The sequence below is a fragment of the Corylus avellana genome, chromosome 6, assembly GCF_965113065.1.
Source record: "Corylus avellana chromosome 6, dhCorAvel1.hap1.2, whole genome shotgun sequence".
Classification (NCBI taxonomy): Eukaryota; Viridiplantae; Streptophyta; class Magnoliopsida; order Fagales; family Betulaceae; genus Corylus; species Corylus avellana.
In genome coordinates, this window is record NC_142495.1 from 9424689 (window position 1) to 9448775 (window position 24087).

Below are 24087 nucleotides of genomic sequence, written 5' to 3' on the forward strand. Positions count from 1 at the left end.
ATATAAAATATATTTTGAAGCTCCCTTTCTGTTACCAAATTTTGTTTCTCTTTCCCGCACAAATTTTTCGGCAACCAAAAGGGCCCAAAGGAATAAAATAAAACCCCCAGGGACAAATCCGGAAACTCAGGTATTAGTGTAACAAGGGCGACAATAACCTAATTCGCACACACGTGGGCAAAGGAGTGTATATAAAGCTCGCAGTTTCAAGCTTCGCCTCCTTTCAATCAAACTCCACGGCGCAGATCCGAGGAGTTTGGGAAACCCTTGCTCTTTCTTCAAAGCTACAAGCCTACAAACGCTCACTCTCTAATCTCTCTCGCTCTAGCAATCATCAACGCTCGCAGGTGTTTCTCTCTCTCTCGCTCTGCATATATGTGTCTGTGTGCATATGAAGCTATGTATTTGCAGGACTGTGTATATGGATTTACGGGTTGATGGGTCTGTTTGTAAAATATAGGGATTTACAAATATTTTTGATTTTTTGCTTGAGATGTTTGTTGCAGCCCGTGAATGTGGGGTTGTTTATCGGGTAGTGATTGCTTTGTGCTTTTGTTCGGAATCGTTGGATTCAGTTTTTTTTTTGGTGATTGCGGTTTTGTTTGGCTATTTGATTTTGTGATGTGTTTAATGGGGACTGGTGTTTGGTTTATGGGAAAACTACGAGAGAGGAAACGTGACAGGGCTATGACAAATAGGGTTTTTAGTGTTTGGGAGTTGAGACATGGATTTGATTTACTGATTGAGCTTTTGTGGGACTATTTAGTTTGATAGGTTTTTCTTTGGATTTGGGAAGCAGCTGTTGCTTTTTGGCGAGTGAAAAGACCCAGGTTTTGTTTTTGGGAAGCAGCTGTTACGATAAGACAGAAATTGTTAAAAGACCTTGTTTTTGTTTCCTTGTATTTTTTTTCTCACTAGCCAGCCAGGGGGCGAGGGAATTTTCCTTGGGACCATTGGGTTTAGTTTTCTACAGGTTCTTTTCTGTCTTTATAGATTAGAGATTCAATTCGTGTCATCTGAATTGCGTATCATGATTCTTGATGGTAAATGTTGAATATTCTTTTTTTATTTGCCAATTCCCCTGGCTTACCTTACTGGAATGTCGACATTTATAATTTGAGCTGTAAGATTTTTCCTTAGTTTTGTCCCTGTTTCTGCTAATTCTAAGAGGAATAATGACGTTGCATAAAGCATTAGCACTTTGGGGGAGTGGGCAAAGCGGTATCTGTTGCTCAAGGATTATATCCTACATAGCAGATTCCTTCTACCCCTTAAAATTTCTTCTCCAGACATTGAAGCGGAAGTCTAATACTTGTACTCCTATTTGTTTGATTTGCAAGTTTGGCTCTTCTGTTACACTTTTGACACGTAATCTTTACTCCCACAGTAGTTTATATTCTCCTTTTTTTTTTTTTTTTTTTTTTTTTTTTTTTTTTTCAATTCCCCTGGCTTACCTTACTGAAATGTCAACATTTACAACTTGAGCTTTAAGATTTTCCCTTAGTTTTTTCCCAGTTTCTGCTAATTCTAAGAGGAATAATGATGTTGCATGATGCATTAGCACTTTGGGGGAGTGGGCAAAGCGGTGTCTGTTGCTCGGGGATTATATCTAACATAGCAGATTCTGTCTACCCCTTAAAATTTCTTCTCTGGACATTGAATCAGAAGTCTAATACTTGTACTCCTATTTGTTTGATTTGCAAGTTTGGCTCTTCTGTTGCACGTTTGACACGTAATCTTTACTCCCTGCAGTAGTTTATATTCTCTTTTTGAAAAAAAAAATTCCCCTGGATTACCTTACTGGGATTTCAACATTTACTACTTGAGCTGTAAGAGATTTTTCCTTAGTGTTGTCCTAATTCTTAGAGGAATAATGATGTTGCTTGATGCGTTAGCACTTTGGGGGAGTGGGCAAAGCGGTATCTGTTGCTCAAGGATTATATCTAAACATAGCAGATTCCGTCTACCCCTTAAAATTTCTTCTCCAGACATTGAAGCAGAAGTCTAATACTTGTACTCCTATTTGTTTGATTTGCAAGTTTGGCTCTTCTGTTACACTTTTGACACGTAATCTCTACTCCCTACAGCCCGCCCCCCCCAAAATAAAAATAAAAGGGAGCTACTTTTGTACCCACCAAAAACCAAGTTTGTCTTTCATTTTTATTCTGGAGTTTAAAATATTCTTGCTATGCAACGCCCGAAACTTCAAATATTGTGAGGGGACGATGATAGAGTTAATATTCATTGTGTTCAAAATTCTTTACGCTTGCTTCTACCTGTTCTCGTTTTCCTAATTTCTTAGAGTTTCTTGATTGCCTTTTTCTTCTGCTTCCTGGTTTGGTGTTTCTCTTGGAAAAACCCTGTGCACTTGGACTGCGCCCCTCTACCTTTTTATTAGACTGAATTACTTATAAAAAAATTCTTGCTGTTTTCGGTTCTCTCCCCTCTCTTTCTGCTGAAATTGCTTAATGATATGTATGTCCATCTGTGCACAGCTATGGCAGGTGTTGCTCCGGAAGGTTCACAATTTGATGCTCGTCAGTTCGATGCAAAAATGAATGAGTTGTAAGTTGCCCTCTTGCATTCTTCAGCTGCATTGGTTCCATTATTTATTTCTTGCCATATATATATATATATATATCAAGGCTATTTTCTCTTAAATATATTGTATCATATTATGTATGCTTTGTTGTTTACAACTTTTGATGTTTGTTTGGCAAATTGTTTGTTGCAGACTCACAGCTGACGGACAAGACTTTTTCACCTCATATGATGAGGTTTATGACAGTTTTGATGCAATGGGTTTACAAGAAAACCTTCTGAGGGGTATCTATGCTTATGGTAGGTATATAATGGTGTTATTTTTGTTCTTGATCTTTCCTTCTGAATGTAAATGAAGATGCAAAATTGAAATTTTTACGTCACCCAAGTTGTTGGCCCGCTAAAATGGTCCTACTACCTGAAGGGAAACTCTTTTAAAATTGACGCTCAGAACTCCTTTTTGTTGGTCCTGCTTTTACCTGATTTATAACCACCCAATTATTAACTTGTCCTAAAATATGGGAGCATCTCAATAATATGATGATCTGTCTGATTTTTGCTCATTGTATAAAGTGCATAGTTTTTCAATGAGCATATCAATGTGGACTCTTGTATCTGTTTTTTTGCCTCTTTGCCTAGATATGTCTAGTTTATAATCAAACTTATCTTTTGAAGGTTTTGAGAAGCCTTCTGCAATTCAACAAAGGGGGATTGTTCCTTTCTGCAAAGGCCTGGATGTGATTCAACAGGCTCAGTCTGGAACTGGGAAAACAGCAACTTTCTGCTCTGGGATTTTGCAGCAACTTGATTATGGTCATGTCCAGTGCCAGGCTTTGGTTTTGGCACCCACTAGGGAACTAGCACAACAGATAGAGAAGGTTATGCGAGCACTTGGTGATTATCTTGGTGTTAAGGTTCATGCCTGTGTTGGTGGGACAAGTGTTCGTGAGGATCAACGCATTCTCCAAGCTGGTGTCCATGGTGTTGTCGGAACTCCTGGTCGTGTGTTTGATATGTTGCGAAGGCAATCACTTCGTCCTGACTCAATTAGGATGTTTGTATTGGATGAGGCTGATGAAATGCTTTCTCGTGGTTTCAAGGATCAGGTCAGTCAACAATTTGCTTTGATCTCATCCCTTTGTTGGTTGTGCTGCATAGACACACCTTGTGTAGTTTCACTTGAACTGCCATTTGCTTTTAGACTGCTATCCACTTTAAAGTAAGTGATGATTAAAATAAGTGGTGATTTAACATGGATGTCTATTTTGGATTTTTTTGGTTGTTAGTCAACAACATGTGGACAGGTAACAACTAGAAATTTGAGCAATTTGAGCCTTTGACAAAGAAATTAATAGTGTAGGGTCTGCTTTGAAATAGATGCAATGATTAAGTGTAAATATTTTTGAGCTTTGGTTGGAGTTACACGAAGACTTTTAGCTACTTCATTCATCAGTCAGGGTTCTAATTTCTTGGAGAATAATCTTGAACCTTGATCGTTTTCTAAAGAACTTCTATTAGATGTCTACAATCTATTCTTCACACCCGGCATTGGTTGAATGACTGCTTAAAAAATCATGACTTTTTACCTCCATTCAGCTAATGCCATGTCACTGGTATGAATTGAGTATGATAAACTGGGTGTGAATTGTAGCATTACTCTCTCTCTCTCTCTCTCTATATATATATATTAAAAGGGCTTTGATAGTAACTGTTCTGATATTGGTGTTATGCTTGTCAGATCTATGATATTTTCCAGCTGTTGCCGGCGAAAGTTCAGGTCGGGGTGTTCTCTGCTACAATGCCTCCTGAAGCCCTTGAGATCACCAGGAAGTTTATGAACAAGCCTGTCAGAATCTTGGTAAAGCGTGATGAGCTAACCCTTGAGGGTATCAAGCAGTTTTATGTCAATGTCGAGAAGGAAGAATGGAAGCTTGAGACACTGTGTGATCTGTATGAGACACTGGCTATCACCCAGAGTGTCATTTTTGTGAACACCCGGCGTAAAGTTGACTGGCTCACTGACAAGATGCGAAGCCGTGACCACACCGTCTCAGCCACCCATGGTGACATGGACCAGAACACTCGAGATATAATCATGCGGGAATTCCGCTCTGGCTCTTCCCGCGTTCTCATCACCACCGATCTCTTGGCTCGTGGTATTGATGTGCAGCAGGTCTCCCTAGTCATAAATTTTGATCTCCCGACCCAACCAGAAAACTACCTTCATCGTATTGGACGTAGTGGTCGGTTTGGGAGAAAGGGTGTTGCCATTAATTTTGTTACCAGGGATGATGAGAGAATGCTGTACGACATTCAGAAATTCTACAATGTGGTCATCGAGGAGCTGCCAAACAATATTGCCGATCTCCTGTGATGAGCCTTTTTGGTTTGTTTTGAGGCCTGGGATTTTTCCTCCTTTCGAAAAAGTACTATTTGATGTTTTCCATTTTATTTTTGTTCCCCACATCCACTGTCCCCCCAGTTTTATGTTTCCAAACATATCTAACCGTTTAATGAATTGGGTTTAGGGTCGTATTGCATTATTTCAATATAAAAGACTGTCAAAAGTTGTCGTTCCAGCTTGGAGGTTTTGTTCAAATTTTGTTCTAGTTAGGCTTTTGTAGTTTAAGCCCCTAGTATTATTATTATTGTTATTGAGGTGTCCACTTTCAGCATTGATTGTTCTATTATTGTTTAAGCTTTTCCTGTATTGTACCAAGAACTGGGGTCTCTTGTAACTGTTGGTTATATAATCTTTATATTTGTCCTCTTCTCCATCATCTCTCCATCTTTTGCATTGAAGGTTGCAAGTAAGGTTGAGCACCAACCCTCTCGGGTTAGTACTCCGCTGCCAATTCCGACTCCCACCCCGAAAACAGTTCGCAGGACTCTGCCAATTGCGACTCCCACTCCGAAAACATTTGGTAGGCGGGATTAGAATACCAATCGCAACCAACCTTCTCGGGTCAGTAACAGTCCCGGAATGGTTTTGGGTTTGGGCCAATTGTAGAACAGTCGATTTGGAGAGATGTAAGAACAGTTGGCGGTTGAGCATTCAAAACTGGATAGAGAGAAGTTGGGCCGGCGGTGAGAAGAAAATAAGGAATTGTTCAATAAATAAGATAAAACCCAAGTTGATGGCTGACTTGGTCGTGCAAAGCTGGCTTACTCACCAAGAAAAACTTGAATATAAATGCTTTCGGAAAAGGCTGCGCGTAGTTTACAACATTCGGGAAACAATAACATGGCATGACGTGTAAAACAAACAGGTGGCAACGGATGTGTGGGTTTCTTTCTACAATTTTACTTCAATTCCTTTAATAAATTGAGGCACGATAAACAAACAACTTTTTGACAACTTTGATTAACTTTTTTCTTATATGATTATTATTTTTTTTTTTCAAAAAATGAAAAAACAAATAAATAAATAAATAAAATTTCTTAAACAATAACATTATATGTGTTCTTTTTTTTTTTTAAATGATATTTTTCTTCATAAAAATGGTCATTATTATGAAGAAAAAGTCCATTTTTTTTTTTAAAAAAAAAAAACCAAATAAAAAAAGGACCACATAGGATGTTATTATTTGAGATTTTTTATTTATTTATTTATTTTTAAAATGGCCACATAAGAGAAAAGTTTGATCAAAATTGTGCCATTATCATTTCTCTTATAAATTGAGATGAAAGTCAGCTTTATATTGCCACATCAACAAGAGTGAAATTAGACTTTTAGGTAAGGGAGGACAGACAAAACAAAAATAAATTGTATGCGGTAAAAAAATAAAATTAAAGGGATTATCTCATAAAAATATATAATTTTGGGGAACTACGGCCTCCTAATGTGGTTATGCCCCTGCACATCAGTCACAATTAAATTTAATTACTTAGTGATTAACTCTATAAGTGTCACACATAAGTTGTCACGTAATGAAGTTGTAGTAAAAGTTTTAGTATCCTAACTTTACTCAATTTATAGTGACAAATACATTTTCGGTCCAATACAATTCTCTTTCTAATTAGAATTTTATATTCTAGGTTTGCTATGTTTACTCCTCTATGAATTAGTTGTATTAGGGTGCATTTAAAATTATGATTTTACATACTAAAAACATGATTTAAAATCAAATCGCATAAAATATATCGTTATTTTCAATTGTGACTAGGGAAACATGCCACGAGCAAAAAGAGTGCCTCTTTCGGTTCTTATGAGTAGAGAAATTGGTTGGATACATGCTACTAGATCGATCTGGAGAGCATGAGAGCCGTAGAATAACTATGATCAAAGAATTGATTGATGAAATAGATGGCGCAGATCAATTCATAAGTATCTAACTATCTACATCATAAGATATAAAGGGCACTCTGCGAATAATTTATTTGCAATCTGCCATGTCTCCATGTTTCCCCTTTACTTCTTTTTTCAAATAAATTAGTCGCTTTCTGGTTGTTGCCAAATAGGTGGAATTCTGATGTTATACGTCACCGTTTATACCTTGGAATCTTGATGATCCTCTCCATTTTAATACCTAATTAACTTCATTTAACAAAGGGGTTGGTTTCTAAAATTTCTCTCTTACTTCTTCCTAAAATAAATATTCCTTGGTGATTTTATTTAAATTATCGGGAGCGAGGAAATTTATTCAATTCCAATCTAATTTATTAAATTAATATATGTTCAAAAATAAATATAAAAATTACATACATATATTTTAAATATGTGTTATTTTTATAGACTGAGTTGAAGGAAATTTTTTCAACCCAGTTTGGAGGAAAATTATGTCCATAATAAAGTACCATTTTTTTCATATTATCTCCACTTATTTCTGGCTCTTATTTATTATTGTAGGTTGGAGAACATAAAATCATAGACAATTGGTATGAGGTTTAAAACAAAATCATGAAACAACGTAGAGCACACGTTAGCCAAAGATTTATTCCTGACCGAATATTTGCCTTTTATTAAAGACTCTAGTTGGTTCACTTGTATAAAAGAAATCAAGTATGATGTAGACTAATATACTTCTGTATTGGGGCCTTTTTTATCAGGTGAACACCACTTTCTTTTGAACTCGGGTCCGTTAACGAGGGAATGGGAGTCAATCCCAAAATTCATGCCAACTATGGGAGTGAGTGTCAGAAGACTATAGACCTGCAAAAGACTCAAGCTCAAAATCTCACAAGACATTCCACATGAGTGCGATCAATAGTCACTATGTTTAGTTTAAGAAGCAGTGATAATCATAACTTTAATAATAATTGTTGAGGTTTAACAATACCGCTATTCTGCTCACTTGAATGACTCTTAGATATCTTGCGGGGTGCGATTTTGAATGCCATAAAAAAATTTAACTTTCCTCACTGGACACCAATTGATTTTCAAATGAGATGGTCAAAAACTCGATTCAACAACAACAGTAATTATAATCTTATTAGTAATGATAAGAGTATATTCAATGGTAATGATAATAGTTGTTCCAGTTGTGATGAAAATACATATTCAACAATAGTAATATTGATGTGTTCAATAGTAATAACAATGTCATGTTCAACAATAATAGTAACTCTGTGTCCAACAGATGTGTGTTGCGCGTCCAACAATAATGGTAGGTGTGTGTTGTGCGCATCCTTAAGTAACAGTAGTTGCACGTTCAGCAGTAAAAATAGATGCGCTTCGTGCATCCATCAGTAACAATAGTTGCTCGTCCAACAGTAATGGCAATAGTAGTTGCATTTCCAAAAGTAATAGTTGTGCATTTAGCAGTAATAGTAGATGTGCACCGCACATCCATATGTGACATTAGCTACTAGACTCCCAATGCGCATTAATAATTGATAATACTTGAGAGTGACTTATTATTAAGGCTCAAGTAACTTAGTTAAAGTTTAACCATTTAACTCGTTCCGCTTCTTCTGCTCATCATGCATGTTTGAAAGGTACTATTCCAATCGTGTCATATTTGTCATAACCCATTCATTGTGCCAAGCTACACAATGTATGGCCATAGTGTGAAAACAGAGCTGCCGGATCACATCTATGCCTTCTAAATTCAAACTTTCAATTTTTTCAATCAAACAACTCATGAGCTTGGTTCATTGTTGCAGAAATGTCAACTGTCAACTGAAAGCTTAAATAAGCCACGAGTAAGTGGATTTTTACAAGAAATCTATATAACTCACATGAATCTTGTATGTTGTCATGCTTGCACTTTGCACTATTGCAATTTTGACTTCTTTAAGTAAGAAGATAACTCATGGGTTGGAACATGTCTTTGACTCGCAATATCCCCTTGTGGGCCATGAACCCAATGAAATAAGTGGAGTGATTATAAAGATCTTGTGAGCTATTTTTAATTAAACTTTAGCTCAAAATAGTGATTCAATTTGGGTTAGCTTCTAGAATTGTCTTGAATAGCCTAACCCTCAACACTATGTTATAAATATGAAAATAATTTATGTTGAACCATATATATATATATAATAGGTAATTTTTTAGATTTAAAAATAAACTCCACGACTTTTTTATTTTTATGAAAGCGTTTTCGATAAGAGAAATATTATTTTGTATTCTCTCAGCATTTTTTTTTTCTGATGTGGCATGTTTAATTTTATTTTATTTTTTAAAAAAAAATTAAGAAAATGAAAGAATGCGTAAAAGCATAATATCTCTTTCAACAACAAAGAATTTAAGGATGGGATTTTTCATGGTCAAATTTGTGTGGTGAATTGCCAAATTCTCTAGTGTCTTTTTCATTTTGAAAAGTCAAATTTAACCGTTGCACGTGTGTCAAACTGAGCAGCCTCATGCAAGAGTTGAATTAAACAAATAAATAAATATATAACTTTGAAAAACTAGAAAAAAAGTCCATCACCCATTCACCCCTTAAGGATTCACTGGAAACACCACGTTCAACTGTTCCACTCCAAATATATATATAAAATATATATATATTGTAATAAATAACAACAACAACAATAATAATAATTACACACACCGCAAAGCAAAAGCAAACCCAACAAGCTCCTCCATCTCCTCCTCCCCTGCCTCTCTCGCCCATCCTCGAGCCTGTCAATTCCTTCACATGGAGGATTTCAGATCCAAGTCATGCAGGGATGGCGGCGGGATGCAGATTGAGAGCTACTACGGCGGCAGAACTGCGGCGACAAGCATGCAGGATCTGAGGTCTTTCAGCGTCAACTATGCCGGCTCATCGGCGCAGCCGACCCAGATAGTAAATGAGGTGAAGATGAAGAAAGGGAAAAGCAGCGTTGGGAGCTCTGTTTCGAAGACCTGGAGCTTCAACGATCCCGAATTGCAGAGGAAGAAAAGGGTTGCTGGGTATAAGGTGTATGCCGTGGAGGGGAAGGTGAAAGGGTCTCTGAGGAAAAGCTTCCGGTGGATCAAGAAATCCTACACCCAGGTGCTCTATGGATGGCGGTGATGGGTATATATATCTATATCTATATATATACATATATGTATTTATGTTCTTTCTTTTTCACTTCCAATTTGGGTTGTGTTTTACAGAGGTTGCCGTGGATGTGAAATTCTCTTGTGTTTGATAAATCTTGAATCCCCATAGCAATACTAAATAGACTATTTACTCTAAAAACTATTTTTTGTTGTTGTTGTTGTTTAATTAATTTCCTAAGCCAATGTTTCAATATCATTCACAAGATTTGCTTACTTTTCTTATAATAGCATTCAACTCTGTGTGACAAAGAAGGAAATAACAAAAAAGATCAGCAATTGAATGTTCAAGATAATTAACAAGATATTTTCTTTTCTGGGTCCTTTATAAGAACTTTTTCTTCCATTTTATTAAGATGTTTACAATTGTCAACATCTTCCATGGGGTGATTCTGTCTCCAAAAAATCGATTGGGGTTGAAGCCAGCCAAATGTGTTTTTGTTCTCTTTCATTTAGGATAAGAGTTTCCTTAGAAATTGTCTTTGAGGAATTGAGAATCACATGTGCTTTTACTAGAATTTACCCAATTTAGCTAAAGAGCACAAATTATTTTTTAGCTACTCACTTTTGAAATTTAGATATTCATTTTCAATATATTCCATTTAAAATCTTCTTTATTTATCTATTTTTACTTGTCCTAAAGAGGAGAGAATCATATTAAGCATTGTCACTCAACAAATTTGCTGAACACTGTAATAGCTATTTTCACTAACCCAATGTGAGTGCTAGATCATTCTTATCTAGCTATCCAAATGTTATTTTGGCGAGTCATGATGCTAAAATGAGAGCAAAAAGAGTAACATTTGGCTCAGTAATTTGGAGAAATATTTGGCGGTGCTCACAAATTTTGACGAGTATGGTCACTCGCCAAATGTAAAAAAACAAATCATTTTTTAATTTCTAACATTATCTTCCCTCTCGATAAAGAATAAAGAAATACTTGAGAAACAATATTTAAATAGAATAGTAAGAATTGATAACTAAAATAGAGAATTTGATGAGTGTTTTGGTAAAAGTAGATAACTAAAATAGAAAAATGTGATTTTTTTTGCGCTAAAATGAAGAGCAAATTTATTGAAGCGGTGTGAATACTTTCCTTTGTTTTTTTAGAACGTGCCCAATTAACCATAGCAGATTTTATACTAGAGCATCTAATAATTTACATTACATATATCAGTTGCAGAATATTCAGAGTCTATAGTTTTTTATTTTTTTTATTTTTTTATTTTTGTAATTGATAGGGGAAAAACGTTATAGGGAGGATGTTTTCCAATTTGGAGAAAAAAAATCAAATGAGACTATGATATGCCCAGGCATCGATAGGTTGGGGCCATATGATGTTGTCTACTTTCACTACCCTTGATAGGGATAATTACGTTGTTTTTCTCCTAATCAAATGAGAAAATGGTTACATGAAAACAAAAAACTAAGATGGGTGTGGGGCTGTGGGCTCTCCAACAAGATGCCCAAATAAAAATATAATGCGAAAATGAAGAACAACAAATAGGAAATGGGCTAAAAAAAGGGTTCAATCAATTGTATCTTGCACAAAAAGTTAAGAAAGAGGCCGCATAATGCGATTTCTGAAGCAGGCCAAGACGCTGATCCGTTTGAAAGCTACAACAATCATCAGAAAGAAGTTATTGATAAAAGAGGTACTGTCGTTTTCCGAACAGAAACAATCAAAGAGAAAGAACAAACTCAGGCCATTAAACAGCTTTTGGAACCTCCACTATGTGCAGGTCCATTAAACTTACTAATAAAAGACTATGGATCTCTTATTTTGGTGGGGTGTTAGGCTCTTGATTCAAACCTCATTCTAGCCATCACTTCCTATTTCTTTTAGAAATTATCAAGATTGAAGTCACATTAGCCACAAAATGCAAACCCTAACTATTGTTAGACATACAACTTTTTTACAATTCGCCGACACAAGTTAGCATATGATTAGAGTCACATCAGCTACACAAAATAAAAAATAACAATACTCTTTAATCACATGCTGACATGTGTTAACAAGTTGTAAACGAGTTATAAGTTTAACATTTTTCTTCTTGTTATCAACCATTAAAAGCATCAAATTCATCAAAACAATGTTCTTCAAATATATTTAAAAAATGTTTTAAATTAGAAGAGAAATTCTATTTAGTAGATACTAACTATCATACAACTGAATGTCATGTCAATAAAATAGCCTTTAAATCAGTACTTGATTTTGAATTTTTTTTTTTTTTTTTTTTTTACAAGTACTAATTCAATGGCTGATTTTTATTAGCACATCATCTAATTGTATATCAATAAGAATCTACTAAATAAATAGCATTATTCAAATTAAAAATCTCCGAGATTAACCAAGATTTTTACCATATCAAACCTAAATAGCGCAAAAGAGGCCTTCAACTCAAGGTCTTAATTTCACAATCAAATACAATCTAAAGTTCCTTTAATTCAAGCAATAATACTCAAAATTGAAGGATATTAATGCAACAAATGGATCAACGTTTGATGAATAGCAAGACATAAATTACTAGAATGGTAGAGGTTGAAGACCGCCCAAACAAGCTCGCCCATCTTTGATTTAATCGAGTGCAAAAATAACATATCAAAGAGAATGAAACAAGTGGAAATTCCACTCAAGAAATTTTCCCAAAATGTAGTAGTAGTGATTCATATTTGTGTATTGGATTCGAATTGTGTTAAAGATATAGATATTGAACTATATAAGTCAATCATATCCCAACACATTTAATTAAATAAATCAAACCCCTCAAACATAACCTACAAATTTCATGTTGAATTCATGACAAATTTACAAGTCATGTAAAAAATTACTAGCCTAAAATAGCAAAGTCAAACTAATGGGTTAAACCAGGTGATGCACAACACATACGACTGTTTCTCTCGCATAAGGCCCACAACTACGAGCATTTAGGATTAGGTATTTAGGCAATTGTTTTGACATTAAAAAATCGTTATTTGGATTTCGTTTGTGAATTTTTTTTCGAAGTTTGGCTCGTATGAAAAATGAATGAACAAAAAACGGCTAGCAACTTCCAACAAACACCATGCCAGATTCCGACAACCTACAATGGGAACAACCGGTGTTGAATTCTAGCGAACTCCTACGACTGAATTTCGACAAACTTCAACGACTGACTAAGGATTCCAACATACTCCAACAAGGGTCCATCAGCTTTCAGCAAAAGTCGAACAAACTCTCATGACAATCTAACATCTTGCGTTGGTCTGACAAACTTTGGCGATTTAAAGAAAAACTCAAACTTTGAAAAATAATTTACAATTTCAAAAAAGAAAACTACTTTACAAAAAGTAAGGAAAAACTATTTTACAAAAATTAAAAAAAAGTTCTCCTAGTCAACCAAAAATCTTTTCGGTTTAACCACAATTTTCAATCGTACCAAACCCTAAAAAAAAAAAAATCCAAAAACTATTTTATGTCAAAAGAAAGACCGGCATTTTCATGCTAAATGGGCACTAATCCCAGGAATGTTACAAAAAAAATAAAAACCCAAATGTGGAACCATACCAAAAGCATTGGCAGTGGATCATAATCTTAAACATTAATGTCTACATTTATTTACACACAAGATGGTTTTTGTGTATTTTGAGCCTTTGCCTTCAACCAAATAAAAGTAAAAAGGCAAACCAAAAAACCAAAACACAACATCGAACAGTAAGGCAGAATATTGTAGAAAGTTTTCTCTTTTCCCTTTTTTTTTTTCACGAGAAATTGTGTGAAATTGTCGCCCTCGCCTCCACTTGGATCCTTCCATGGGCAAGGCATTGATAAGGGGAGCTGCTAATACTGTGCCCTCTCATCACTGTTAAAATGCAAGGTCTCAATACCCCGAAGAGTGGACTCAAAGTTCTTTATATTTGAAGCATTTCTACCGGAAGATGTACGGTGCTCGGATGCTATCACAGGTGAACCTCTTTGCACACCAGAAATTTTACGAAAAGCTCCAGAGCTTCCATCTGTCATGTCAACGCGAGAAGGGTCAGCCTCACTGCCAGTAATCGCTGCATCACGATTGCTAGACATAACAGCTCGCCTTGATGATCCACTTGACCGCAAGAAATTAGAACCAGACAACTGCATGAATCCAAGGACAAACAAGTAGTTTAAAGTAAAAAATTAGAACCAAACTGCAATATCATTCATGCAAAAGAATAACACAACTCATTATGATTATACAACTAAGCCTGCAGTAATTGGTGCTTATCATATGCCATGACATGCTACAACATACTCAATCTTGCAGAAATTCAGTTATTTTTGAACCAAAGGAGATAGGTTTAGAAGAACTATGGGTGAATTTTTTTTAAAAAAAGAGTCCATTTCAGACAGCGGTTTCAAAACACTAAGATCTTTTATACGGCCATTTCAAAATGTTAGTCCCAACAAAGTAGGAACCTGAAAAGCAAATCTGGTAACGGTCCTAACATAGAGCACTTTTGCACAAAATGACCTCTCAAGAATTGAAGCAGCAAACTAACACACGACACCTTAAAGACTTACCAGAAATCAGATAATGAACCCTTCATCAGATTGTTTTAATTAGATCATATTAAATTTCTCAAAACACACATTAGAATGAATACCTTCACTTTATCCTTCACAAATTTTTTTGTGATAACTAAATATAATTGGTGGCAGACATCGTCTAGCTCAGTGTAAAGTTCAAAAATCTCATTATTTGATGTTTACAAGGTTACTCGATCAATCTTGAGATGCTTTTCCAGAGGCATGGAAAATTTGGTAGGAGACACAACCATGCAGCCAATAGCACAAGATCCTTTGTGTATTTAGTGGAATGCAATAGCCAAATTAAAGGAAGAGGGTGTGGTCTTATTTGTGCTCAAAGGAACTTTTGGCAAGCTTTATACAAATAATAGGCAGAGGCAGGGTGAAGATTACTTGTTCATCCATTTTACTTTTCTTAGGATTTTGTCTACTCTTTCTCTTTAATTTCCTTTTAGCGTTGGTTTCTTTCTCAAATATAATTCCAGTGTTTTTGAATTTTGATTGTGTGCTAACCTTTTTCAGTATTTTTCTTCCACTTATGAAAAGAAAAAGAAAAACAGAAAAATACGTACTCCATTAACAGGGTAGCAGAACAGAATGAAATTATTATTAAGTTGTTTTATTTTTTTATTTTTGATAAGTAACAACCAGTCTTATTAAAAGCATAAAGACGCCTCAAAGTACACCGGGAGTATACAATAGCATTACCTAACTAGAAAAGGAAAAACGCACTTTTTAAAAATTCTAGTCCACAAGTCAAAAGAAAGCTACCATCTCCACTTAAGTAACATAAGTAACCTACATCTTGAATACCATCACTTTGCCTACATAATCTGACATAAAATCGTCACCCAAAACCCCAGAAAAACACATCAATCTCACGGGGATCAGAGGCATCTAGGTGAGGTTTACTGGGTTATACCAAGTAAAGGTATGAAAAGAAAATGTGTAATATAGTGAAGTGAACTAAATCCTCATATTGGCCAATTAGAAGCACATGTAAAGGGAGCAGAAAACTCTTCCAAATATAGCTTCAATCAGAATGCACATACCACAGAATCTTTAGCTACAGTTGGATCATTGGCAACTGGACTTTTCTGTTTAGAAAGGCTTCCTGCATTTACAACTGGCCCAGAGTGTCTCCTACGAGAGGGATCTGTTGAAGACCAACCAATAGGTCTACCTTCTTCACCACCTGCAATGAATGACACTAGAGATTAACCATTATTAACCAAATACTGGAGAGTAAAGTTACATGTTCGAAAATTATATATAGGCCAAGAAGGAAAACCTAACAAAATGAAAATGTGTTGAGTGTATCTGTGCCTTGTTTGAACTCATCAAAAAACACCTAAATCCACTTACCCCCCCCCCCCCCCCAGGCGCGGGGGAGCCACTTTGTCCCAACAAAGTTAAAAATAGATGAATATTTGAGGATTCAATGAGAAGCTATAATATCCCCCACGAAACAGCCATCAGATTCCAACAAAAGGAAGCATGGAATAAAAAAAAAAAAGCTTAATGCATGTTGAAAACTAAACATTACATGGATAGAATTTGTTTACCATTGTAGAGGATTACAAATATGAGCACAACATCATTGTTTTGGGAGGAGCAGAGAGAAAGAGGGAACTATAATTACCTAAATGTCTATCAGCATTTGCAGTAGCTGGTGGTATGCCAGAGCTAGGTCCAGCACCAGGACCCTGTAGGATGATAAACGAAATAAGATAAAACTTACAACCTTTTCTAAAGCCATTGAGAGTCACTTACAAGAGCACGAGTAGGAGGAGTCGCAATCTGGGATTGTTGATATTTCAAAATGGTCCAATCAAACACATAATCGAACTGAAAGCCTGCAGTCAATTGGGGGAAAAAATTGAACCTCCAAAAATATAAGACTAGATGAAGGTAACAGCAAAATTGGGAGTATTATTGCCATATCATTTGAGCAGTTAAAACATCGAACGATAAAGCAGGCATTAAAATTCAAAATCTTTGGGTGAGACTATTTGTTAAGATAACAGAAAAATTAGGATCATTATTATTATGTCATTTGAGCAAGTGAAATAAAAGAACAGTACAGCAGAAAATAAGTCCAAACCTTCACGAATAAAAAGGTCACGGAATAGTCTTTTGAGATAAGCATAATCTGGCTTATCATCAAACCGTAGAGACCGGCAATAATGGAAGTATGAAGCAAATTCTGTAGGATAACCCCGAGATAAGGCCTAAGGAAGAAACAATGACCTTTCCAGTCAGTTACATATTATTGACCTACAAAAATGACATCATCTATTCATAACACTACTCTACAGCATGAATCTACCTCAATAGAAGTTGATACTTTCTTCTCACTGATCTTCTCATACTTCTGCTTCTTAGTTCCAGCTTTCAGTCCCTGCCAAGGAAGACTATAAAGACATACAGTCATAACCAAAAGAACTATGGAATGTAATAACAACACAATATAAGATTGGGGCTCAGGAATCCTCACCTTCCTCTTAAGAAATACATAAGAACATATCCAAGTGATTCTAAATCATCCCTACGGCTTTGTTCTGTGTAGCAAAAAGCAACATGGCCAAGAATCAGAACCACAAGGCACAGAACAAATACTAAAGAAAAAGCTAAAATAAACACAAGAGCTAAAATAAAAGGGTAAAAAAAAGCTGAAAAAAATATAGCTATACCAATGCCAAGGTGAGTGTTCATGCTGGCATATCTTGCAGTTCCTGTCAAATTTTTATTTTCTCTGCGAAATATATAAGCATGTCAGATTTAACTAAATAAATTGAAAATACTACTTAAAATTTTTGGATGAAAGCTTAAGGAAATCAGATAACTTATAATGATCTTGAAATTTTTGACAGTACAACACAAAAAAATTAACAACCGAGCACAATATAATGAGCAACCATTACAGGTGAAACCATGTATATTTTTTTACCCTTTTTCTTTCCCCAGGAATGTGTAACCAAGGTCATATATAATCTAATCCAAACCAACTAACCTATAAGGAATATGTTGATGAGTTGTAGCATCTCTATACTTCTTAGCCAGACCAAAGTCAATGACGTAGACCTACATGAAAGTAGACATCAGTTAATACATCAATACAGAACATAAAACCATATATCAATAACTAAAGAAAGAAGAGGGATCAACAGTAAAACCTGATTTGCACGCCTCCCTAAACCCATAAGGAAGTTGTCAGGCTTAATATCCCGATGTAGAAATGATTTGGAATGAACAAACTCAACACGATTGATCTGAGGGGAATATCAGGATTAAATTGCCATGAGATAACCAAAAATGTAATGCATGTGAAATTCTAGAAGAATATATATGAAGTAGAGAAAACCTTACCATCTGATCTGCAAGCATAAGTACAGTCTTAAGGGACAATTTCCTACTGCAAAAGTTGAATAAATCTTCAAGACTGGGTCCCAGTAAATCCATCACAAGAACATTATAGTCTCCTTCAACGCCAAACCATCTTACATTTGGAATTCCAGCTGCCAAAATATGAACAATTGCAGACCAATAAAGACTTCAGAAAGATGAGTACCATACTTTGAGGAAAAATAATTGCGAAGCAACAAGGATAGCAATAAAGGTCATTACTTCCTCCCTGTAGTATTTTATACAACTTTGACTCATACAACAATTGGGGATGCTTAGTCTTGACATTTTCCTGAGTCAAATAAACAGTATTAGAATTCACGTATATCAGAACATATGCATTCCAAAATTTCATTATATTAGCATTCTAGAATGTGTAGGTGCTGAATCTACATAAACATGGCCAAGCAATAACCAAAAGTTTCACCAGCATAAAACCGGACAAAATCAGACTCAGCATATTATTAAATTCTCAATATTAACCTTCTAGAACTCTACAAGCACGCAAAGCAACTTCTACGCTCCCAAATCAATCATCCAGTCAATACTTACTTTCTCGCGACCCAGTCACTTATTCTTACAAAACAAATAATTCAAATTCAAAGCAATCAAGGCAAACATTTGAAATCGAAAAATCCCTTATTCAACAATCTAGCCCACAGAGCAATAAATTTTACAAAACAACACAGCAATTTAGACTCTAACCCGCCATTTTATAACCGAATTACCCAAATATACCAAAAATTCATTAAATAAAATTAAGCAGCCGAGAAATTCCCACAAAAATAAACCATAACAACATACAAATAATTGCATCATTTCCATGAATTTGGAGCAAATTTATCGAGCAAAATTCATAATTCAGGATATCCACGAACAAAAGCAAACGAATTCCAGAGATAAAATTATAAATGAATAACTCACAAGCTTAATCGCAACCTCCTCATTCGTCTGAATATTAGTACCTGAAAACAGTTCCACAAAATAAACGAAGTTCACCTGAAAAAGCAACAATACGACAAGAAAAAAAAAAAAAACAAAAACAAAAATTAAATTACATACCGAGATAGATCTCTCCAAACGATCCGCTACCGATCTTGCGACCGAGTCGAAACTTGTTCCCAACTCGTGGCTCCATAATTCCCACAATCCACGATCAGACCGAAGCCTAGCTCCAAGTCAAAGCCCTAATCCCCAAAATTCCACGAAAATTGGAGAATCAGGGACCTCCAGAGCCTTGACCGAGTCGAGGCCCCGACGAAACAATAAAAAAATCGTCGGCGGAGAAGATGTTAGGGTGGCGTGGGACAGGGATGTAAATACAGGTACAAGAGCGGGGGCAAAATTGGTAATGGGAATTAGGGTTAGAGGGAGCGAGAAGAAGAGGAAGACGACGAAGAAGAAGAAGGAGAGAGAGGAGGCATTCTGATATCTCTCTCACACAAGCACAGCGCTTTGACGGAACCGAAGCGAGATTTCCTATATAGGCTATAGGCTTTTTCTTTTTCTTTTTCTTTTTCTTGTCTGTTTGCTCGTTTATGCGTCCAAACGACGTAGTTTGAGCGTTTCTTAACGTAGTTAATTTCCGAAACTAGTATATACCCATATATGTACTCTTGGTGAGTGGGTAAACAGCTACTACAGCTCTAACAGTTACCGACGAAGCTAAGGGGTAAAAATAAATTTTAGAAGCTAAAATAAGAAAAAGAAAAAATACCTAAATTATTTTTTTTTAACAAATTTAAAAATTGAAAACCTTTTTTATTTATTTATTTTATTTTTTAGCTCCCCTTAGTTATATCTAAAATAATAGCTACAACCATTAGTGGTGGTCTTTAAAGGGTAGCCCAATCAGTTGAGGTCTACGCCTCATGAAGTGAAAATCACTAATTTTAATCTCACACTCTCTCTCTCCTTGTGCGAATATGTCAAAAAAAAAAAAAAAAAAAAAAAAAAAAACCAATCAAGGACGGACCCAAGCCAAAAGGTGGTCTCCGAAAAAATTAATAAAATAGGCCTTTAAAAATTATTATTTTTAAACTAAAAGTTTTATATAAGTGTGTGGCTTTGCAATTTCATAAGCACTTAAATTAGTTTAAAGGGACAATTAAAATGTAAAAGCATAAAGTGGGTGTTGAAGTAGTTGTAACTTGTATGATTGCAATCACAGGGGGTGGTATCATATTCTTCAGGTAGTTGTAGTCTGACATTTTGGGTATATTTGTCAATGTGTTATGAGGATTTTTTTTTTTTTTTTTTTACATGTCTACACTGGAAGAGGGAAGAGAGAAATTCGATCTAGTGACTTTCGCTTTATAAGACATAATTTTCAGCCGATTGAGTTACCCATCGAAGACGGTAGCACATAAATTGGCACACAATAATGGCAAGCTTGGTCTTCCAAACTGAAAAATGTTCAATAGTAACCTTCTTTATAGATTTAGACAGAGAAAGAGCATCAATAGAGAAATCATTATGAAGAGCTTTAATCTTTTGAAGCCAAAGAAGAGAATTTTATCAAACACAGAATTTGTGATCCATAAATTACAACTTTTGATTGGGATTATAAATTACACATAATAAAGATATTTACTTTCAATGGTTCTTAAATCTGTAATTAACTGAACATGATGAGTTCTACAATATTGTGTATATATAATTGGCTGCAGTTGACATGGTAATGGGTCAGATTACATATAGTCTGTTGGAATATCTTAGAATATTCTCTACATTTCTACATATCCAGGTCATATATTTTGTCAATAAATAATTCTCAATAGTTGCTATAAAATAGATAAAGCTTTTATATATGTGTAAAGATGCCATGATGGTTAATGTTTTTGTCTTTTATTCTAAAAAGATTACATAAACAAACATTAACTTGATTGTTTATATTTACAGTTTTTTATATTTAGATTTTTTTTTTAATTAATTTGTTAATAAATATATAATTATAATTACATGAGATTACGGACAATAATGATTTTATTAAGCTTCAGACCAGTTCTAAACGAACTCATATCGAGCTAGATTTAGTGAATCTACCAGTAGATTCTTGCGTAAGACGAAATTTTATTTTATTACCATCCTAATAATAAAGACCAAATTCCAATAGCATACTTACAAAAATGAAATTCTCAACTAGTTAATTTAATCATAACGGATTAGAATATAACATTTTAAAAAATGTTAAGCATTAAAAATTAAAGTTTGAGTATGTTTGGTTATATATTGTACATTGTCCTATATTGGTTATTGATGCGTGTACTTATATTATTGACCTCTATATATAGGCTCTACTTGTACAATATTATGTTTGAATCAATATACATACATTTTATTTACACGATATAATAGCATAGGTTTTGAATCACCTTCCCCACATTTCTCCTCTCTTTTTCCAACATCCTCTTCGGCACCACCAGTCTTTCCAATAAATCCAGTAGCTCTAATTTCTTTAGATCTTCCTCTTCCAAACATCATTTTGAGTTGGTGACTATACCAATCATTTGAAGACGATATATCCAAAGCCCCTAAGTTGCCATGCGCCCACATGCGCCACCCAAAGATTATACTTGTATAGCCGGCCATGGGTCGCCACAATCGACCAAATGACTAGGAGGTTGTGCCATTCTACAGCTCCGATGATGACCGTTCCAATGCCACCAAGATTACTACCATTCAAGATGTCATGTACCTACATGCGCCGCTAGAACTTTTTGTTGCTCCATCCACGCGCCATGGTTGCTTTTCACCGAGATTTTTCCTCGCCAACACACATCCATCACATGCCATTCGCCACATGTCATGCAACTAGATTGCCAAGTTTGCCTTAGTGCCACATCATCCATAAAACTACGCCAGTCCTAGTGCCACGTCAACAGAGCACGCCAAGGGTGATTGTTGACTAGATGTTTTCTACTGAATTTTTTGCCATAATTTTTATATTTTTTTTGGTATGATATTGCATTTACCTCAAAATGGCGCAAAACAAGATTTCTCATCCTCCTCATGTTACATATTTTGGGCCCATTCTATGCACATTTTTCTCAAAAGCTACAAGCTTTGGCTTTATATGGTTGGAATATATTTATCACAATTTTTCCAAAATAATTGAAACCCAATTTTCAAAACACATCTAAAACTTTGTTTTCATAATACTTTAGAATATGCTCAACACGCATTTCAAGACATACTCAAAGTCTCAAACACTATGGTACAATTGCTCACTTGTCATGTATAAGCAGCTCACAACAAAATAGGAGAGATGAATGTAAAGTTAGGCACATTCTTGACATCGCTCGTACTCTCATCCTTTGTCCTACTCCATTTTGGGGGTGAAGTCACTTTCACAGTTGTCTACACTATCAATGGGTTGCCTACTTATGTCCTTGATAATTGCACCCCTTATAAGAGGTTGTTTGTCTCCATTCCCATTTGTGACCAACTTTGTCCCTTCGATTTTGCCTGTTTCATTTTAATCCAACTACATGAGCGCACAAAATTCCAGTATCGTTCGATTGTGTTGTTTTTTTGGGTATGGGGTGGAACAAAAGGGCTATCAATGTTATCAATGTTATGATCTTGTGTCACAATGTCTTCGAATTTCCTGTGAGAGTTAGATGTGAAGGAATAAAACTGTAGTTAGCCCTAAAGAAGATAATTAGGGGTAAAAAGGCTACTAACCGTTATCCGTAAACCGCACTAACTGTTATCTGTTAACCGCACTAACCGTTAACCGCTTTAAAAGCGATTAGGAAAAATCGTTAATTGCCTAGGCGGTTAGTGGTTTTAGGTTTTGAAAAACAACTAACCGCCTATATATATATATATATATACACATGAAACAACCACGTCATATATAGTATGGTATTATTGTATTGTATTACCATCGAAACAATATCGTTTTTTTATTTATTATTATTTAATTGTTTTAAATTTTTGGGAAAACTTCACTACCCTCTTGAAATGTTATGCCTTTTGCAAAGACCCCTTCCAAGTTCAAAACTTCAATGTATCGATGTTTTGATTTTTTGTCCAATTACCCCCCTCCGTTAGAGATTGAGGTTAAATCAGACGGAAAAATGGTAAAATGACCTTTATACCCCTGAAACTTTTCTAAAATTCTAAATTTACCCTTAACTACAAATAAAATATTATTATTTTGGGAAGAAAAAAAAAAGGAAAAAAAGTGACCCATCGTGGGTCAAACGTGACTCACAGCAGGTCACCTTGTTGGGTCACTTGTGACCCATCACGGGTCACCTTGGGTAGCCCCAATGGGACCCGACCCGATGGAATTTTTAGAATTTTTTTTTTTTAAAAAAAAGAGAGGACATTTTAGAAATTTCACATCCCTCCATTAGGATTTAAGAGAAAATCTTAACGGATAGGGGTAATTGAAAAAAATCAAAAGATCGATACACCAAAATGAGTTTTTGAACTTTATGGAGGTCTTTCAACTCACGGATCTCTTTACAAAGTCACATCATATTTGGCGATTTCGCAATTTTGTCTCAAAACTCAAGTTTGTGTGTCGCACTTCACCTTAAGTTCGAGAGGGGCTATTAGGTTATATATTGTACATGTCGGTCGTCCCACATTGGTTATTAGTGTATATATACATATTATTAGCCCCTATATAGGCCCCTCCTATACAATATTTTCTCTACCGAGTCGACTCCTATTCTACATCCATTCTGCAATCTGTTAAATGTTAAAGAAAAATCTTACAGAAAAGCTAATTGAAAAAGGGCTTAAACCCAAGACTCTTACTATATATATAAAAACTTGGGGAATTAATTGAAAATAGGCCGAAACTTAGGATAATAAATTAGATTTTTTTTTTTTTTTTTTCTCCAAAAGAAAAAGGTTTGAAGTTCGGTTCATATGAACATATTGATTTTATGCTGTTGGTTCCTACTAGTAATTGGATCATATTATAATGATGTGATTGACGTTGAGCACATCAATTATTAGTAACAAATTCAAATGAAGGTGACCTCAGGAAAGTTGAATTGGTCCACTATTCTCTTGGTGACTTGAAATCAAATTATTTAGGTTGACGGAGTTTAGATGAACATACTATACAACAAGAGTTACAAGACAAGTTTCAGAGGATCTT

The 24087-nt window shown here is 35.2% G+C and overlaps 3 protein-coding genes across 5 annotated transcripts; 2 read left to right on the plus strand and 1 right to left on the minus strand.

Moving 5' to 3' along the window:
- The first annotated feature begins 201 nt into the window (after nucleotides 1-201).
- LOC132186664 (eukaryotic initiation factor 4A-15) lies at nucleotides 202-5321 on the plus strand. The gene is made up of 5 exons (XM_059600657.2): nucleotides 202-347; nucleotides 2496-2565; nucleotides 2735-2841; nucleotides 3217-3647; nucleotides 4280-5321. The coding sequence occupies exons 2-5, from the start codon at nucleotides 2498-2500 to the stop codon at nucleotides 4913-4915; spliced, it is 1242 nt and encodes a 413-aa protein (XP_059456640.1). The 5' UTR covers nucleotides 202-347; nucleotides 2496-2497; the 3' UTR covers nucleotides 4916-5321.
- A 4187-nt stretch (nucleotides 5322-9508) lies between these two features.
- Nucleotides 9509-10211, plus strand: LOC132188304 (uncharacterized). Its single transcript, XM_059602727.2, has one exon. It carries the CDS (start codon nucleotides 9624-9626, stop codon nucleotides 9981-9983), a length of 360 nt encoding a protein of 119 aa, XP_059458710.2. The 5' UTR covers nucleotides 9509-9623; the 3' UTR covers nucleotides 9984-10211.
- A 3323-nt stretch (nucleotides 10212-13534) lies between these two features.
- On the minus strand, nucleotides 13535-19422 carry CKL2 (casein kinase 1-like protein 2). 3 transcript variants are annotated; one of them, XM_059600257.2, is made up of 14 exons: nucleotides 19026-19422; nucleotides 18888-18928; nucleotides 18186-18255; nucleotides 17928-18076; nucleotides 17735-17830; nucleotides 17572-17642; nucleotides 17252-17313; nucleotides 17056-17119; nucleotides 16888-16972; nucleotides 16663-16789; nucleotides 16332-16414; nucleotides 16201-16264; nucleotides 15611-15753; nucleotides 13535-14126 (listed from the first exon to the last, which is right to left on the minus strand). In XM_059600257.2, the coding sequence occupies exons 1-14, from the start codon at nucleotides 19099-19101 to the stop codon at nucleotides 13833-13835; spliced, it is 1425 nt and encodes a 474-aa protein (XP_059456240.2). In that variant the 5' UTR covers nucleotides 19102-19422; the 3' UTR covers nucleotides 13535-13832. The 3 variants fall into 3 exon arrangements, with proteins under 3 accessions (XP_059456240.2, XP_059456239.2, XP_088373283.1); XM_059600256.2 differs by having other exon boundaries at nucleotides 15611-15768; XM_088517157.1 differs by lacking the exons at nucleotides 18888-18928; nucleotides 19026-19422 and having other exon boundaries at nucleotides 15611-15768; nucleotides 17928-18111; nucleotides 18186-18254.
- Nucleotides 19423-24087: the final 4665 nt, after the last annotated feature.

Coding starts and splice junctions, on each gene's coding strand:
- CKL2 (XM_059600256.2), bottom strand. CDS start 19,101: ATGGAGCCACGAGTTGGGAACAAGTTTCGACTCGGTCGCAAGATCGGT. Junction 17,643..17,734: donor TAGGGAGGCGTGCAAATCAG/GTTTTACTGTTG, acceptor ACTTTCATGTAG/GTCTACGTCATTGACTTTGG. Junction 16,973..17,055: donor ATGTATTTCTTAAGAGGAAG/GTGAGGATTCCT, acceptor ATGTCTTTATAG/TCTTCCTTGGCAGGGACTGA.
- LOC132186664 (XM_059600657.2), top strand. CDS start 2,498: ATGGCAGGTGTTGCTCCGGAAGGTTCACAATTTGATGCTCGTCAGTTC. Junction 2,566..2,734: donor GATGCAAAAATGAATGAGTT/GTAAGTTGCCCT, acceptor TGTTTGTTGCAG/ACTCACAGCTGACGGACAAG. Junction 3,648..4,279: donor CTCGTGGTTTCAAGGATCAG/GTCAGTCAACAA, acceptor TATGCTTGTCAG/ATCTATGATATTTTCCAGCT.
- LOC132188304 (XM_059602727.2), top strand. CDS start 9,624: ATGGAGGATTTCAGATCCAAGTCATGCAGGGATGGCGGCGGGATGCAG.